A 20,184-nucleotide genomic window follows, 5' to 3' on the forward strand; every position below is an offset into this window, starting at 1 on the left:
CTTTTGATGCCTGAAATCCCCAAAGTAATGGGAAAAAGATCAAGTGTTTTGAAGCAATAAGAAAACTGACAACACAGTCACATTTTCAGGACTGCAGAAGTGCCAGTTTGCTTCATTTAGACACATGATTATTTTTGTCCAGAATTTGAATCCTGAAATATTTGCCCTGGAAGCCCTTGTAACTCTTGAATAGTCTCAAGTTTTATTTTATTTTTTTGGTTGGTTTGTTTTTGTCCTGTTTTCCACATTACTCAAATGGTTTATCTTTGTAATCAGCCTTATGGAGTTTTGTTAACCTCATTAACCTTTCCTGTCACTTTTCTGTGAATCTGCCCTTCAAATAAATGGATAGTCGTTAAATACAGGGCAAGTCTGTCTTGTTGGCTATAGCCTGGCCATGGATTACTCTTCCCTCCAGGAGGAAAAAGTGTGGCCTAACTGTCCACGCCAGTTCTAGCTCTGGCTTGTTAATAATCATCGATGTGACTTTTCCTAAGAAATGGGATTACTCTCAGCCTCGTTTGTTCCTTATGGAAAGTGAGAGTGATAGTTCTTCCCTGTCTTATCCCCAGTCACCTCACAAAGATGCTGTAACAGTAAAGTAACCCAGTAAAGTGACTGTCTTTTGAACTGGACCTTTCAAATTATATTCTATTATGCACCCTATATATATAAAGTATATATATATATAAATATATGTAAATACATGTGTTTGTATAAATAAGATATTAAGCACTTACTATGAGTCAGGTACCATGCCAGGCACTTTCCTTATTTTATTTCACTTACCATCAATATAACCCTGAGTAGGTACTACTATTAGCCTGTTTTAAAAAATGAGGAAACACATTCAGAGAGGTTAAAAAAAATTGCTCAAGATAACGCAGCTAGTAAGTGGTAGAAATGGTGGACGTCTTTTGACCTGGACTCTAAATGGCCTAAGCTGTAGACTTTTTTAGTCAAGATGTAAATAATGTGGCTACAGATGAAAAGAAAGTGCTTTTCATCCACAGGATGTCACTACTTTGTAGACATTTACCAGCTGCTGAGCACTTTCTACGTGCAGGGTGTATGGTGGAGATGCACCACAAGATGTCATTTGTTCTTTCTCCCTAGACTTGCATTGACTCTGCCCTCTCCAGGGACAAGATAAGATGACAGAACTAGCTAGAGTCACTGCAAGCAAATCGTATGGCTGAGAAGTAGGTATTAAGGATTTGATCCTTTCGAATTTCAATCCTAATTGAGCAGTAAGTAAGATAGGTAAAATATTAGAAGACACCTATTCACACCGAGATAAGCTGTAGACAGCTACTGGTACTACTAATCACCATTATTAAGCACCTCAGAACATCTGAGTTTCTAAATATCACAAATAATCAATTGAACAGCTTTTGAAAGATTTGTGCTCAGATTTCTTTGCCCAAGAGCATTTGCAAAGAAGTGAAAGTCACACATTCCTTCTTTTTTGGTACCTTTAGGTGTTGACTGCTGATTTCAGGAGCTAGCCAGCACTATAAATCTTGGAACCTTCAGCACTTTGTAAGTTTTTAAATGTGTCTTGAACATGTTTCCTGAACTTTAGCATTAGACAAAATAGTTGTCTGAAAATCAGGAGATCCCAACTTCACACACGTAACACCTTTCACATACACGAGATCAAAGTGCTTTATTAGCAAGTAGCAGAAATCTTACTTCTCACTTGGGACAACTACAGAAGTGATAAGCAAAGGAGGTTGCTTAGGAAAAGCAACATGGGAAGACAGACAGACTCACAAGGAATCATGGCAGAGCCAACCCACTCTTGGGTCCCTTTTCCAAATGTGGGCAGGTTATGTGCAGTGCCTCACTTTAGAAAGAAAGGTGAACACAAGATAGATTTGCAGGTGCTGATGCCTTAGAAAGAGCTTCCCCCAGTCCTTAGTTTATTCAATTTACTCAGCAATTGTTGCATCGTGTGTTTATCAGCCCCTAGTTGTGTACCTGGCATAATGTCTTTCACATTCTTAAGATTAAAAATACACAAAGATTTGCCATTAGTAAGTATACTTGGAGGTCCTTAACTACTAGATTCATGAAAAAGTTAAACACAAAGCATATGAATTCAAATTTGTTCCTCAGCGAAATTATGAATGATTAGGTACAGACCTTCTGGGGGATACCTGTACATAGACTGTGAATGTTAACTCAATGAATGCTTTAATGTTATAATAACATTGCATTTCCTTATAAATATTCTAAAATATAAGCTTTCCTTACCTCCTCTTTTTCATAATTCCAAATCAGGATGTGGTTTCTACGTATCTGATTTCTTTTAGGGTCAACACTAATTGATGACAACCTGCTATTTTTAAAAATTCTTTTCATGACTTAAATGGTCGAGGGCTGTTGCTGATTTCTCTTTCAGAGGCCATTCAGTTTGTCTGAGGTATTCAGTTTTTCTCAATGTATTCCTGAAGGACAGGCACCCCATCCATTTATTAGTAAAACCTGGTACAATAACCAGTATGTAGTAATTCCTTGAGAAAGGTTTGTTCTACCTTTCTGTTTCACACAATGCCACAGAATCTTGATTCAGTGGACCCTAAAAGTGACAGCCAGGCTCTGGATTGTGTGATAAGCTGCTGCAGAAGGGTCCAGGTGGCAGGAAACATTCTTGCCAAGATCATCTAACATATAGATGAATGCTATGAGCTCTCTGCTCTACTGTCATCTGGCCAGAGAGGATTTCCCGGACCACTCTGTCTAAAATGGTCACTCTCTGTCCCTAAATTTTCTTTATCTCGTTTGACAGTACTTATACCTACCTAACATTTACCTTTTTCATTATTGTCAGTTTTCCTCACTAGACTGTATGGGGAAGGCAATTTGTCTGCTGTAGGCCAGAGCCTAGGACAGTGCCATTACGCGAACCAAGTAAACACTGCCATGTTCATCAATCTCAAGAGTGAAATGATTAATCTTCCCCAATGTGGATTATCTTGAAAGAAACTGTAGGGTCTACCATTACAAATGACACCAAAGTGTGGTTAAATGGGAATTTTTTTCAGTGTGGTAAATGGGAATTTTTTGGATGATTGTTTTTTCCCCTTGAATTCATCTGTTTAACACAAACATTTCAAATTGTACTAAAATTATTTATAGGCCCAGATGTCAAAGGATGAAACTTCCTGCAAATAGTTAAGCTGCTCAAAGTCCAAATAAGCTTTGTATTTTTTCTTGCAAGTCATCCAGGAGCCTCCTCAAGCTCACCTGAGTCAATTAGTCCCATCCCTGAGTTTCTGCTGAAAACTTCCAGGTCAGTCTCACTTCTGTAATTGTTTAATGACTTGGTCTCATTTGCTAGAATACCTTGTCTTACATCCATTACGGTTACCTGACTGCTTCATCAAAGCAGTCGAATTTGGGACCCTGAGTTGATGAACCCCAAGCTCCCTGATGTTCCATTATCCACAGAATTTATTGCAATTTGTAATTCATTTAACTCTTTATGTATCTACTTGATGCTTTGACTGCTTCTACCACTAGAATGTAAAGGGAGTTCTGTGAATAAGGGGACTCTGTTTCTTTTGTTTACCTCCATCTGCACAGTTCCTGGCACAGAGTGGGTGACTCAAGAAATATCTGTTGAATAAATGAGTGAATACATATCCTCATCACTTTATAAAAATGAGTTGATAGGAGGATATTAGATTACATTAGAGACAGCAGAGGATTTTGGTATCTCTTGTAGAGAAATTTAAAGTTCTCAGTTACTCTGGAAATACTAATATTTCAATAAAATGTACATTTTAAAAAACAGGAATCTGTATCTGTCAAGTATGGTTATTCTTTTTTTTTTTTTTTTCTCTCCCCGCCCCCCCAAGTATGGTTATTCTTAAGTCTTCATCAAATCCGAGATCAACAGCAATGATCATCTTCCTGCAACCTTCGCCTTAACCTCATTCTTGATTTAATAACTCATTTTGCCATTCACAGGATTTCAAATGGTATACGTTCCCAGATCAATTAAGCGCAGAAAGGCATAATTTATTAAACAAGTTATGATAGTAATCATGGCTGTTGCCAGGTACCATGAATAATCAGGTGCATGAATCAAGATTTCGTTACTGAATGGGGTATAGTAAAGGAAGGGAAGGACTTGGGTAGGTAAAGGGTTTGCCAAGAATGCCATGCTCAAGGCATTTGCGGTACCTCAATTAGTTTTGGGGTGCTTGTCTTTGGTTTTCTCATGAGCTGGAGCAGCAAAGTGAGCCAGTTCACAGCAGTATTCCTATGACTTCCTGATATTGCTCCTTATTTTCTAATTTTTCCTTGGTTTCAAATTTTGATTATCTAGCCCACTGAAGGCAGAGAGGATTATTGATGCTTACACAAAGTTATAAATGATGTCAATTATGGACAGGCTCTGGCAGTGGTGGAATGTCTCATAAGTTAAAAAAAAAAGAGTAATTACTTTGCTACTGTTATATAATCACTTCATCTTTTATGAATTTGTTCCTGTGCTATTTGGAGAACAGTAATCTTACCTTTAGGCTGCTTCTACATTTGGGAATTGACTTATTTGAGGTCCTAATATCATCTGTGTGTTCTAGGCAACCAAAAAGAGTTTTTCATTAGCAAATATGAGAAGAGCACTTCAATATCACTACAACTAAGCCACTCACTCATTCGCTCATTTTCTTACCAATTTTCTGCCAGATGCTGTGTTCGGATCTGGGGATACAGTGGTATGGCAGATTAAGGATGGCCACGAATTCTTTGATACTTCTCTCCGCTAGAGGTAGGATTTATGACCCTCCCTTTGAATCTGGACAAGCTCTGTGACTACTTTGATGAACAGTATATAACACAAGGGACACTGGGACAATTTCTGGACCCAGGCCTTAAGAGACTGGTATCTTGTTGTTTCCTGTCTCTTGGAACGTTACCTCTTGGAGTCCCGAGCCACCATATAAGAGCTCTGACAAACTCGAGACTGGCTGCCATGCCCATAGGAAACCCAAGTAGAGAGGCTGTAGGTAGAAAGAGGGATTCCTGGCTGCTGTCCAGCTGTTCCAGCCCCCAGCTATTTGAGTTATACCAGCTGAGAGCCCAAATATCATGGAGAAAAGAGAAGTCATCCTGGCCATACCCTGTCAGAATTTCTGTCTTTTTTCCCTACCGGCCAAAGAAAAGAAAAGAAAAGGAAAAGAAAAGAAAAGAAAAGAAAAGAAAAGAAGAGGGGAGGTGGAGGGAGGGAGGGGAGGGAGGGAAGGGGAGGGGGGGGAAGGGGAGGGAGGGAGGGAGGGGAGGGAAGGGAGGGGAGGGAAGGGAAGGAAGGAGGGAAGGGGAGGGGAGGGGAGGGAATGGGAGGGAAGGGGAGGGAAGAAAAGAATTTCTTTTTTCTAACCCACAGAATCATGAAATGTAATCATAATAAATTGTTTTAATCTGTTATGTTTTGGAGTAGTTTGCTACACAGTGATAATCAAAACAGGGAGAGAACAAATCAGACTTGATCCTTGTCCTCAAAGAACTTAGATTTTAGCAATGAGGACAGTTCAGAACTTAAATATTGCACATCCCAGTGTGGAGCAAGAAACTGAAATACAGCAACTTCACAGAAAGTTAGCACTAGAAGAAACCTATCACCCTGCTCAACCTCTTCATTTTGTAGCGTGTTAACAGTGCTGTCATGTGCTTAGTGCTGGATTAAGTTTGGTCCCAACTCTAGAACTTTTCAACTAAGGCTAGGGATCCCACCAGGAGCAGGCACAAGAGGCAGCCACACCCACACCCAGCAGCATTGCTGCAAAGTTTTAGATCTTTAAATTGTTCTTAAAACTTACTCTAAGTGACAAACAATCGTCAAATGCCTCTCAACATACACATCTTTCTCATAGAAAGTGGACATTTTGCTTCTACTATGGTGGGACCTGGGGGTTTATTACTCTAAGATGTGAGGCAGAATGTACATCAACTTATTCATGAGGTGTCCACAGGTCCCCCAGTGAACTAAGGGGGGAGATATCCTTCCATTAATGTGGTTTTTAGTTTATGTTCGGTCACTTTTTTTCTCTTTTTAAACCAACACAGCAAAGGTTCAAAAATTAAGTAAAGAGTTAAGATTGGATTTTTAAAGACTCTCAGGGAAACAGATCAGAAAGAAAAAAAACGAACACTTGTGGCCTTTCCATGAAAAGCTATAGAAGCTGTGCAGTCCAGAGGTTACGAACTCAAAGGCCAGCAGGGCCAGGCAGGACCTTGAAAGCGAGGGAAGTGAGTCAGGTGCAAGGGAAACAGTGAATGGTGAGCTAGAGAGGCATGTCATAGTCATTCCAGAGGGGTAACTGGCCCTCAGCTCTGGATGGCCTCTACCAGAGATGTCAAGCTTTGTCAATTTTCTAGAGAAGGAAGACATTCTAATTTTTATGTTAGATCTCTTAGTTTCTAAATGTTGGGCCAAACAAAATACATCTGTGGGCTGATATTAAGCAATGCCTGATGTAGACACTTGACATGGACTGATGTGGGGATCAGCCTCTCGTGGCTACAAAACAGACAAATGAGTTTGGCCAGACCTTGCTGTCAGCGGTTGCACTAACCCCGGTAGGATTTTGTTTTTTAAATGCACTTCTCCATTAGTGATGATGAGTGAGATGTCCGGCTTTGCAAATTACTGCTGTCGTTTAGTTTAATGTACTCTTGTTTTTACATATTTATAAAAACCTTTTACATTATTAATAGTGATTAAATGCTTAGACACTGAAGATCAATAATGCTTCTGTTCACCTATTTACATTATTAAAAAGTAATAAGTCACACAGGGCACGTAGAATATGTAGTTTACTTTGTAGTCATGTTTGGAGTCGACTGAAAACAAGAAACTCAGTCTACAGGGTAAAATGTATTTAAGGAAAAAATGGTAACTGACTTGGGCTTGCTGGAGACTCTACCATGGGCAAGTGGCATGTTCCCAGTGACATTACACCATCAGGGACACAGGAGGTCTAATGTTCCATGTGCTCTCACATGCCAGTGCAGCAAACTCAGAACAAGAAAGGCTAGTCTCACTTGGATGCACAAGGATGCACAGTTATTTAACCTTTATCTGTCCTTGCAACAGTTAGTCACCTACATGCCACCATCTTTAGCGCAAAGGCCTCTGATGGTGGCAACACTCAGCAGCAAGTCCTCCATGCGGGTCACATTTTGCCAGTAGGCAAATGAGCCCCTTGGCAATGCCTTCTTCATCCACCTACTCAGCTATCACTCAATTATGTGGCAAAAGCCAAAGAGGAGAATGGTTACCCTGATTATAGTACCTAAGTGTTCTAGATCTGTCTGAGGAGAGCAACCCCACAGTCACAGACGGATAAGGGTCATAAGTCTTCAGCAAAGCTTTCTAAGTAGCCAAAGTGGCTCAGCATAGTGGTTTAGAGGTCAGGCTCTCAGTATGAATCTGCTTGGTTTCAAATCCTGGCTCTGACACTCACTGGCTGTGACCTTGGGCAAGTGACTCACTTGAAATCTCAGTTCTTGTTTTCTCACCTGAAAAGTGGGGATCATAATGGTGCCTACCATATCGGGTTTTTGTAAGGATTAAATGAGATAACACATGTAAAAGCTTAGTAAGAGACCTGACACATAAGAAGTGGTTAATAACAATTTAAACGTAGCAAAAGGCCTGTTCTACCAGTTGTTCAAAAGTGTTCTTCTACCAAGAAGCTCATTACCATTGACTCGGAGTTTGTAAATAATGTCACTGAAATGTGTTAAAATGAGCTGGATTTTACAATATCGCTCGGTTTCTAAGTTTCTTGTGTTAACGCAGATGCCATTCATCCAGTAAAAATGAGATCTGAGTCACTAGGCTCATTTAAGGACAAGTTGAAATGGGGCAGCAGTGGTATAACAGAAAGATTATAAGAGTTGCTACAAAGAAACTTGCTGGCTGTGTGATGTTGGGCAAGTTATTTAATCTCTCTGAAGCTCAATTCCCTCACATATAAAATGCACCAAGACAATACCTACTTCACAGGGATACTGTGAGGATAAGATGAAATAATGTATGTTTGAGAGCTGCACAAACTAAAAAGTACTATGGAGATGTAAGAGCTTGTACCTATTATTACTTATACTCTACATGATCAGAATTGGATTGATTTTATCCAGAGATAACCCGAATAACACTGCATGCATTGATTTTTTAAAGGAAATATAGTTACATTGCTTGTCCTCAACCGTTTCCCTTGGAAAAGGCCTGCACCTTTTCTGACAGATTAAACATGTGTGTCAGAGCGGAGACCACTGGGAGAAGGAGTCGTTCTGAATTCAAATGTGACTTACAGGCCAAATGATAACTTGGAGCCTTTTACAAAAGAATGAGGAAAACTCAATCAAACTAGGAGGAGAAGGGCATTAAGTACCACAAGTAATAGGCTTGTTCACTCTGTGAGTGGCTGGCAACGCTGCTGAAGCATGACGCTGAACCGCAGGGGCTGGAGTTTCCCTTCACTTTTCTAAGTTTATTGCTCAAACGCCCTCCTCTGGATCACAATGACTTGGTTCCTGTCTCTCTCAGGTCCTGACTTTCTCCCTTTACTTGAGCTCAGTGAGTCATTTAATACATATCTCCGTGTCATGGCGGTGGTTATTTCATTTACCTATTTTTTTTTCTTTTGGACTGACTTTTCCTTAAGCATGAATAATGCTTTTTGTTTCCTTTGTTCATCTGGTGTGCAATAAGTAAGGCTTCACTATCTCAAGAATTACTTTGACTACAGCCATTTGAAATTACCCCAGAGTTGTTAATGAGCTGGGGGAAATACTACTTCAAAATGGGGATGACTGAGTCTCTTGGGAGAAGGCAAACTTTGACTAGATCCCCTGGCAGAAAAGGCCTTTCTTGTGATGCATTGGCAGTTGGTTTGGGGTTCTGTCAAAGATTTAAAAGGTTAGAACTGCACATAATAAACATAATGAGAAAGTTTTAAGTTTCACTAACAGTTCTAGTGTACAATCTGTGAGAAGGATGCTGAGTGTTTTAAATTTCCACGCACATCATTTTTTTTCCCTTTCCTAGTGTGTATAGGTCAAGATTGAGTTGTGATTTTCTTAGATTATCACTCATATCAATATAAACTCTTGACCGAGTTTTTCCTGGGGCCTGATAACACCCACCAGGATGCAACTGAGTGGGTGGGATGTAGACAGGAGCTCCTTTCCAAATACTTTCCAAGTTTTTTTTTTTTTTAAATTTCTGTTTGTAATAGTCTAGAAGCTAGTGAAATATGAGAAACAGTCAGAGTGAAGGGAAGAGTTTATATTCCATGCTTGGGGGAGTACTTTTCTCTTTCTTCCTTTGGTCCTTGTTGTGTCTGAAGTGAACCTGCAGCTGCCACAGCCATCTTGCTACCAACCTAAGAATGAAGCTTATGCTGAAGATGGTAGAATAGAGAAATGGAAAGGACCTGGGGCCTAGATGATGTTACTGAACCCTTAGGTCAGCCAACCCCCAAGCCCAACTGCTGGACTTTCTATTCTGAGAGATAAACATCCTTATAGTTTAATAACAATATTTAAACATGTTGAATTGTGGCATGAACAAGGCATGAACATTTTTAAGAGATCAGAAATGTTGACTTCAGTGACTTACTTATATCTAGTGCTAATGACTAAAATATATCATTGCTGAAGATGAAGCTGAGAAGAACAACAAGCAAATTCATGTTATTACACTTCAAATAAGTAAGTTAGTGTTTTAAAATTTCTTCATCTTATGGGTTGGACTTCGGCCTCAGGTCTTTAGTGACAATTCACGCATTTGAGCTTGCCTAGAAGACAGATTTTCACAAGTCTTGCATTTCACATTGGGACATCAGACTCACCCAACTCTTTCATATGGAAACATTTTACACCATGGAATAAAACTTAAAATTTGGCTTTTGAAATTCAAGAATTTTTTAAGGGATCAATCCAAAAGCTGAACAATAAATTTGTAAATTATACTTCTGTTTTTGTCATTAAAAGCCCCATTTATACTTTACTACGAATAATACACATCATGTGTTGTGTGTGTGTGTGTATCTTCCTTTCATGGTTAAGGAAAAACATGACCACTGTTCATTAAGGAATAGAATAAATACATATATACCTGCTGTCAAATGAGATCTCTGGAGGAATGACATGAGTACTGTCCTTGCCAATGAGGAATTTGATTCGATCATAGAAGAGTCTTGAAGTGTGCTGAGAGAAGAGCGGTTGGCTTTGCTGAATGAGGTCAAGAGGATCTGGTGAGCCTTGGCAGAGAGGACTTAAATAACAGTTGCTTTGTTGACAACAATCGGGGTCCACACAGTCAGTCAACCCATCTGAAAAGAAATTTTTGAAATTTAGTGTCAAGAGAAACAACATAGTTAATAACATGCACGAATGGAGAAATATCTAGAATACAGCCAAAGGTAATGGTCCACATTTTGAGTTTAGAATCTATTAAATTCACATGTCTCTCATGAATTATCACCCACTCTGAATTTACATGGCACATCAGTGAAATTCAAACTATTTTGTTCATAAATCTTTCCTGAATCCTCCAGCAGTACTACATTGTTTAGCATTTGAAGAGAGTACTCTGTTAGTTATCACTCTTTTGAAGTTTCTTTCTTCCTCCGCAAGACCATTCCTCTGGGATTGCAACTATTTCTTATAATTTTTTTGAATTTCTCACATCATGTACATTTATGAACACATAATTAACAAATGCTTGCCAACCTGAATTTGTATTTTTAAAAGATTCTCCCAATATATTTGTCTATTCCTAATTCCCACAATAGAAGCTGGTATTCTGATGGTGACAAAGTGTCTAAAGCAGGGCAGTGATTTTCAAATGTGTAGTCAATTACCTGGGGAGTTTATTAAATTTGTATATTCTTGAGTCCCGCCTATTGAAGCAGAATTTCTTCAGAGCCCAGGATTATGCCATATTTAATGTGAGTGATTCCGAAGCATACTAAATTTTCAGAACCACTTTTTTAAGACTCTGTAGAAGTGACTAGAGCTTACTTGTTCCTAACTGCAGTTATTTGAAGCAAATACTAAGAAATTTCCAGTATATAGTGATGAATGGCTCTCTTTCATTTCCTAGGCCTTCACCATTTACTCCAGACTCCTGAATCCATGGTTGTTCCAACAAAGAAATCACATAAAAGCTTCATTCTTTGGTAGAGGAATGATGTGGGACACAGGGGTTACAGGAGGAGGGGAGACTGTTGAGAACCTGATATAGTTGTCCCTCGGTATCTGAGGGTGATTGGTCCCAGGACGCCCGCGGATACCCAAATCCGAAGATGCTCAAGTCCCTTATATAAAATGGCACAGTATTTGCACATAACCTACACATATCCTCCCGTTTACTTTAAATCATCTCTAGATTACTTATAGTACCTAATACAACGTAAATACCATGTACATAGTTGTAAATACAATGTAAATGCTATGTAGATAGTTATGAGGCACGCGCCAAATTAAAGTTTTGCTTTTAGGAACTTTCTGGAATTCTTTTTTTTCCAAATATTTTTCATCCATGGTTGGCTGGATCCAAGGATGCAGAACCTGAGGATACGAAGGTCTGACTGTAGGTGCACAACACTGTGTTAGGTGCTTGGGGAAGGAAAGAGGTAAAAAAGAACCCTTTCCCTGTTTTTAGGAGCTCAGAACTTAGGAGGAATAGGTGCATAAAACAGCTGACTCTTACACTAGTTAAACCTGCAATAAGTGTTATAAGAATTACATGCAAAGAGAAGGGGCTGGAGTGATTATTTGAGCATATGGACACTTCATTCCACACCCAATAAGCATAACAATTATTGCAGGTTTAAGTTAAAGCCCTTCCATGGTCCTTAAAGCAGACCAGTAGCTCTAATTCAGATTTTTCGTTTGTTTGTTTTGCGGTACGCGGGCCTCTCACTGCTGTGGCCTCTCCCGTTGCGGAGCACAGGCTCCGGACGCGCAGGCTCAGCGGCCATGGCTCACGGGCCCAGCCGCTCCGCGGCATGTGGGATCTTCCCGGACCGGGGCACGAACCGTCATCCCCTGCATCGGCAGGCGGACTCTCAACCACTGCGCCACCAGGGAAGCCCTAATTCAGGTGTTTAACAAGGGTAAATATAAAGATGCTCATCTTCTTGGCTTGCAGCGGAATAGGGAGGTTCAGATGGATCACCCGCTCCTTAAGGCTGATGATGAAAGTTACTGGCACCGGTTTCCCGCGGCTCTTTTGCTCGCTCTCTCTCCTTTACATGGCTGCCCCTGTTGAGCTGGAGGGGGAAGTACCACAGCTGGGGGCAATGAAAGTCAGGAACACCAAGAGAGCAGGCATTTGGAACAGTAGCCCTAGGGCACCCTGGAAATATTCTTCCCCACATGAGGTCCTTTCAAATTCCCTGTACCATAGACACTACTTTGATTTAAAATGCAGTTTGCTGCTTTCTGGCCTCTACCCTGTTTGTTCAGTGTAGTTCTGCCCCTGATTTTTACTTCTCTGTATATATATTTCTTTTTCACTGATGAATAACTTTTGTGTGCATTAGTTTCCCTAAGAAGTTCCCTTCTGCTCCCGTTTCTCCCCTCATTCAGCAAATTACATTAACAGATTTTCTATAGATTTTAGATGCCACTATCACCTCTCTCTCCAATACATTGTTCTCAGCCTCCTATTAGCACATTATCTCTTTACTCTGCCAATTAAACATCTGGATGTGCTGGAAAGCTGGCAAAAATATCAATCTGATTTAAACAGTTTTCTGATGTCTGGAATTGATGCATAATATACTAAACAATGAAAAACTGCTTTTCAGATGGCCAGTCACCTTTATCTTTCAATCGGCAGCAAGTGCAGTAGTAATAATCAGATTGGGCATTCACAGGTTTCGACCTGTCAACCACACAATTCTAACTTATTTTTGAAAAGAAATAGATTTTAAATAAATAGTAATGCCCCAACGATCTTCAAAACCGGATTCCAAAACTAAACACAGAGCCAATTCAAAATTGGGACTCACATTCTCATCTAGTTATGTGCTATAAATTCCAAGTTAATGTTTCATATTCACTAATTGCCTATTATACAGGGCTGACCCTCTAAGACCTCTGTTTTCTGAGAACAGCAAGACTTCTGTTGAATCTAGAAAGGCTGCAGGCAAGCAGACCAATAATGGTATGCAACCCCGAATTATAATTCATAGGTAAGCCCAGTACATGGGCAAAGATCTACTTACCAATTATCACACTGGATAACACTCCATACAGTATGTCTAGACTGTTACAAAGAAGTGCAAATGATATCACACTGCTTGTGTGGGTTTCCTTTTTTCTTTTTTCTTTTTTTTTTTTTGGCTGTTAATGGTTCTTTTATCACCCTGAATTGGAAGCTGTGGCACCCTTGACAGCCAGGCTCAAGGTGTCAGATATGGACATATCAAATGTTAGCTTATTTTACTTTTAGGGCCTGTTCCCTTTAAAGGAATAAAAATAAAAGCTAGCAAAATAAAAGGGAGGTTAAATTGTCTTGAAGGACTAAACAAGGCATTCACTGGTCCTTGCTTTGCCAGCCAGTTAGGGACTATGCCAGCTGGCTCAGTTGGGGTTGATGAAGGTCAAGGACACTGGTTTCTTCTGTACATGATCAAGTCACTCACTATTAAACTTTTACCTACTAGATGTATGCCCTTGGTTGAAAGCAGGATTGGACAAGGGAATATGAACAATATAGGGAAAACCCACGTTTTCCTAATCCTTAAAATGAATTTACAAATATATATCCTCTTAGGGACAGCACCCATATTATCACCTTGATAAAAACGGACAGCTAGTTCCATGGCAGGCTATCCAAAAGGATTTGGCACCACGTATAGATTAGTTAATATTTGTCAGGTATGGCACTAGGTACATCCTCATGTAGTATTTTAACTAAATCCTTGTGACAACCCTGTTAGGTAGACATTCTCATCTCCATTTTACAAATAAAGGAAGGGAAGCTGAATGTGGTTGGAAGAAATATGGGAGTCATATTAACACCCAGTGCTCTGACTACAAATCACACGTCCAACATCACCATCCAAGAGGTATGACTAGTACTACTGACCTAGGCTGTAAGACCTCCAAGTGACTGATCAATGTAGGATTTAGAACACATGAAGTGGTTAAGGTGAAAGAATCAGAGGACTTTGATTCTAATCTTGACTTTGCCACTTACAATGTACACGATCCTGGACAAATCAGTGCAACTCCTGGATTCTCAGTTTCCTCATCTACTAGGTGGGGTGAGTAGAATTGTTGTAAGGATCACATGCTCTCATAATCATATCAGCATCGTGCTTAGAGTTTAGTAGCTAGCACTCTCGATAAATGTTAGCTCTTGCCATTAACCAAATTATAGACTGTACAGGCTACAAGGAGTCTAGGGATAGAGTCCTGGGGTAGATGCCAATGGTCTGCAGTGGCAGCTGAAAATGTTCAGACTCACTTTTATTTAAGTTGCCTTATCACTGGCCAGAGGGCAGTTAACTTTTCTGTAGCATATTCAGGTCGTTAGAATGTGTTCATTTTGTGAACTCTGCTTGGTTAGGTTGTCAGATAGGTAGGAATCTATGTGGCTCTAAACAGACACTAATGCTACAGTAAATCTTTATTCATTGAATTTCACAAATTCAGAATTTGTTATCATTTGGACAGGGGCTGGACTGAAGCTTAACCTTTTCAGCATCGATAGAATAGAGCGTCTACCAAGCAAATTAATAGTGAAAAAGAAATTGAAGGGCTGATCATTCCAGTGATTCAGTTGAACAAAATCTTCTCGGGCATTTTAGAAACCTACAAACAATGGACTCATTACAAATCACTCATAAATTTTTACTAAAGCAGGCCCTCTACTAGGCACTCCTGGTAGCTTAGTTGTTGTCATTATATGCATTGAAGGTAATATGACTGTATTTCCTTTGGAAATAGTCTCTAATTCATCTTTCTTCATTTATTCAGGCTGACTTTCACCCTAGTATTTTGCTGTATTGGTGAAAAGAAAGTGGGAGAAGTTCAAGTGCACTTAGTACTGGAACTGCCCAAATCATTGTTATTGCTATAACCTATACATTTACTTTTTCTGCATCAGGAAAGTAAATTGTTTATATGCCACTAATGTTCACGTCCTCCCCACCTGCCATCAATGGCTTCCCAAATTGCTCAGAATAAAAGCCTGTGTCCTGACCAAGACCTACTTCCTCACAGTCTGGTTCTTTACCATCTCTCTCTTACCTCTCTGACCTTACCTCCCATTACCGTATCCCACAACCCCCTTCCCCACTGTTCCTACGCCTGGAATCTTCTTTTCTCCAATGTCAGTATGGCTCACCCCTCACCTCCTTTAAGTCTTTACTCAATTGCCACCTTCTCAGTAAGGCTTCCTCTGGCCACATTATTTAAAATGCCACCTCTGTCGCACACTCCCTATCCTTTTTTAACCTGCTTAAAAAACAATTTCTCCATAACACTTACCATCTTCTATCAGACTATTTAAAAAAATTTTTAGTTTATTGTCTGCCTCTCAAAACTAGAATATAAGATCCATGGAACACAGATTTAGTCTTTTTTATTCATTGCTATTTCCTCAATGACTAGAATAGTGCCTGACCCCAAGTAAGCTTTCAATAAATATTTATTGAATGAATAAATGGATGTCCTAAAAGTCCTATTTTTAGGACATTTATAAATGCACCTAGAGATTAATAAATGTTCAATGAATGCATCAAAATATGTTAAGTTACAAATAGATTCTTCATTGATACCACATCTTTATCACACACTTTATATTACTGTATTTCAAACATTCTCATTCATTTTCACCACTACAAAGTAGGAAGATGTCAAGTATTACTAGTCTTAGTCGATAAATAATGTGACAGATCCATTATAGAGGGGTTAACTGAGTTATAGAGTTTAGATGTTCCAACTTCCACTCGTATCTGGAATCACTTGGCAGTTTAGGCTCTCATAACTAAGTGATGATCTTCTAATAAATGGGTTCCTTGGAAATGAGGGGGGTATGGTCAGAAGAGAATAATTAGGAATATGCTTTCTGTTGCCAGGTCTTTTTTCCCAGCCAAATCTTAAAAGTAAATGCAGAGAGGGGCCCTTAAACAGAGCAAATGTTACCAATTCATTGCTCCTTCTATTTCATTTTCCTATTTATTAAACCCTGCAGCATGCTGGTGACATTCAAAACATGAGGCTTATTGATCCATGAGCTTATATGTGTTCATAATTCACCCATGGTGCTGATTTCTAGATCTAGAAACACTGCATCATAAAACAGCCTTGCAAATAGCTATTGTTCTTAATGAATGGTGACTTGTTATGAAGAATGATTCCTGGAAGATCATTCTCTTTTAGGCAATTAACTTATTGATTTTACCAATGAATATGAATATAGACCACCGGAAGAGTTTATATAAGAGAAGCTTGGACAAACATGTGACAAACACTTAAAAGATCAGGGGGAAAAAGAGTGTTTTGATTAAACACTCTTATTGTACATCTTTTTAACCTCCGTGACAATTGTTCCACAGTATCAGAAGTCACCTTCCTTCCTCTATGACTTGAGGGACTAAACTGTAATCTTTGATAGCTGAAGATCTTTAAAAATTTACAATGTTCTGTATAATCAGGCCAGTGCCTACCTTTATATTCTCATCTCCCACCAATCTCTCCCTGACTCATTGTATTCCAGCCACAATGACTTACCTTTCACTTTCTAGAAGAGTCTAGTATATTTCCACCTCAGGGCATTTGTACATGCTCTTTCCCTGGCCTGGAACATTCTTCCCCTGACTCATGTGAGGCCTCCCCTTGCCATATAGACCTGGTTAGGTCCTGCTATACATGTTTATAGCACTCTTAAAAACTTTACAGCACTCTAAACAATTGTAAATATATAGTTATTTGTGTGGTTTCTTGTTTAATACCTAAACCATAAGCTCCATGAAGGCAGAAACTTGTTTGGCATTTTCTCCTCAGTGTCAAGCACAATACTCGGCACAAAGTAGCAATGAATGAATGGAAAATTGGGTGCCCAATCTGAAATGTTTGGCTGAAAGGTAAACAACTCTTTGAGTCAAACATTTGGATCAGCGCTATCCAATAGAACTTTCCCCATTGATAGGAATGCTCTAGATGTGCACCAACACAGTAGTCACTAGCCTCATGTGACTGTTGAGCACTTGAGATGTGGCTAGTGCAACGGAGAAATGGAATTTTTAATGTTATTTAAATTGTATTTAAAGAGTCATATGTGGCTAGTGGCTACCATATCAGACAATGCAGATTTTGGTATCTCCAAATAGATGTTGGATGGTCTAGAAACTTAGCCAAAGAATACAAAGAAGTTGGAAACTTTTATGAAGTCCAACTTATCATTTTTTTCCTATTGTGGTTTCTCTCCTAGCTTTTATGTTTAAGAAGTCCTTTCCAATCTTGAGATCTACCACCTACGTTTTCTTCTAACTGTGTTTGAGTTTTCTTTTGCCTTCAACTCATTAATCGGCTGCAGTGTTTTTATTTATTTTATTCTTTTGGAATAAGATATGTATTGAAAATCTAAGCTTTTTTTTTCCTTAATAGTTGTCTCAGCACCACCTATTTCATAATGTTTCTTTTCCCCACTGATTTTTGATACTGGTTTTATAATATCCTAAATATTTGTACTGGGGTGTGTTCCTGAAGCTTTTATTCAGTTGTACTGATCCGTCTATGCTTACATCAGTACCATTTTGTTTTAATTATCATAGTTTTAAAATATTATTTTAACATCTGATAGTTCTAGCTTGCTCTCACTATTCTTTGTTTTAGCTATTCTGATTCAGTTAATATAATGTCTAAACTTTTTTTCTCATGTCAATTCATATGTGCATGTAATGTATGGTGATTATATTTTTCAAACCCTAAATCAGGACACATGATGAACACATGAAAAATGTGGTCACCATAAGGTTAAGTCTCCTCTTCCAAGCACAAGGTTGTGTCCACGGTATGTGCTTGTTGACTAAAGGGATACATGAGGTCAAGACATTTGATAGATTTGTGATTTCTGTAGTAATTAGTTCTTAAATATACAATGTAAAAGACAGTTTTCAATTTTTTTGCATGTTAAGAAAAAAATCCAAGGGTTATTTGTTCTTAGTTCTGTTTTTATTATTCAAGGAGCTCTTAGGTAGCTCCTAGACCTGTGTCACCCACATATTCAATGAGCCCAACTAGTTACTAAGAGTCACAATGCATTGAATCAGAGTGTAACTAAAGTCAAAGCTTCAGGAAGTAGCAGTAATACTAATGAGTATTCAAAGCTGATTAGAATGCAAAAAAAAAAAAATCCTGCCGTTCTTTAAGTATCAGCAATGATATGTAGTAATCAGGAAGCAGCTACTTGAAGCAACTGCTTGAAAGTGATTTTTTTTTTTTGACTGGGAAGATTTCTTAAGAATTAACATTTAAAAAATTAGGACCACTTTTTTTTCCCCAAAAAGGTTCAATTGGCACTTTCTGATTTAATTAAAACTCACACACATACATGCACAAACAAGTATGCAAATATTAATCATTAGGCATATACAATCATCCTGGATGGCTGGAAATGAATCCAGCCATTCTGGATAGCTGGAAAGCTGAGACAACCAAATGCAGGGCATTTAATATATTCTTAGGGATGTTACTTAAACAGTATAAAAATGGATATTGTCCAAAATCTTAGTCATGAGGCTTTCAGAGGTTATTTAATCCATCTTTCCATCTCAAAGTAGAACTAAATATTTATTTGTCATCAGTATCATCTTAATCCTACCAAATGAAAAGATGGTAATTGAATATCTCAAGGAGCCTCCCCCTGCTACTCCCTAAAGAGACAATCATAAAAATACACTAAACTCACATCAGCATCTTTGATTTTTGATTCCCACGTAGATACACAATTTTAAAGGAATGTTCATAGGTCAATACACATTCAGCAACATCTTCTATACCTTTTGTATCTATATATACCACAGATATTGAAAACTGATAATCCATTATTTCATTAATATTTAATTGATCCATTCCTTAAACATTTTTGGCTCCCTTGAGGTGACCTTGACACCACAGAAAATGCTTGATAATTATTCAATTATTTTTATCAAGCTGTACTTTATTAAGCAGGAAACTTATTTTAGCTCAACCCTGAGTCAGAAATTATGCTTGGGACTTCCCTGGTGGTACAGTGGTTAAGATTCTGCCTGCCAATGCAGGGGACACAGGTTCGAGCCCTGGTGCAGGAAGATCCCACATGCCACGGAGCAACCAAGCCCGTGCGCCACAACTACTGAGCCTGTGCTCTAGAGCCCGTGAGCCACAATTACTGAAGCCCGCGTGCCTAGAGCCCATGCTCTGCAACAAAGAGTAGCCCCTGCTCACCGCAACTAAAGAAAGCCCGCGTGCAGCAACAAAGACCCAACACAGCCAAAAACAAATAAATAGAGAAGGAAAGAAAGAAAGAAATTATACTTGCATAGGTTGTTAATGTATTTTCTGAGCATAACATTTTAATCAATATATCAAGTGAGAAATCTCCATTACTGCCTCCGATCTTTTTTGGAATGAAGCAGACCACCTAGGTTTACACCCTGGCTCTATCGTTTACTTTCTATATGATCTTGAGCAATTTATTTAACTTCTCAGTGCCTCCGTTTCCTAATTTGTAAAGTAGTGTTAATAGTAGTTTCTACCTCATGAGGATTAAGTGAAATTATTCACATAAAGGACTCAGCACAGTGCCTTGTACATAGTAAACCCTGAATACAAGTGAGCTAATATTATTAGTAATTATATTGGGCATCAAACTATGGACTCTGGGTCATACTTAACATGTAACAAGGAAACAATATAGACAGGATATGATTTAGTGCTTGATTGTATGGTGCATATGATAAACACCATGGTAGGCTGGGGTGGTGGATGTCAGAGGTATCATGGGAAATATGGCTTGAGTTGGGACTTAAATGATGAACTGAGAATGATGGGTGTAGAAGATGAGTCTTGAAAAAAACAAAAAAAGAAAATGAGTCTTGGCGGACCACAGAAGTCAAGTAAATGGTTGATTAGTGTACCATTTAATTGAAAATCTCA

General features: G+C 38.9%; 1 protein-coding gene across 3 annotated transcripts in view; it reads right to left on the minus strand.

The window, feature by feature from the left end:
* Positions 1 to 20,184, minus strand: part of TENM1 (teneurin transmembrane protein 1) — a 569,984-nt gene that overhangs the window by 158,305 nt on the left and 391,495 nt on the right. For all 3 annotated transcript variants that reach the window (XM_029240586.1, XM_029240585.1, XM_029240587.1), the window contains exon 15: positions 10,139 to 10,355. In XM_029240586.1, the coding sequence (XP_029096419.1) occupies positions 10,139 to 10,355 (217 nt within the window). The remainder of the gene's footprint in view (positions 1 to 10,138; positions 10,356 to 20,184) is intronic.

This window comes from Monodon monoceros, unplaced genomic scaffold (assembly GCF_005190385.1).
Source record: "Monodon monoceros isolate NGI ecotype Baffin Bay Population unplaced genomic scaffold, NGI_Narwhal_1 Super_Scaffold_22, whole genome shotgun sequence".
Taxonomy (NCBI): Eukaryota; Metazoa; Chordata; class Mammalia; order Artiodactyla; family Monodontidae; genus Monodon; species Monodon monoceros.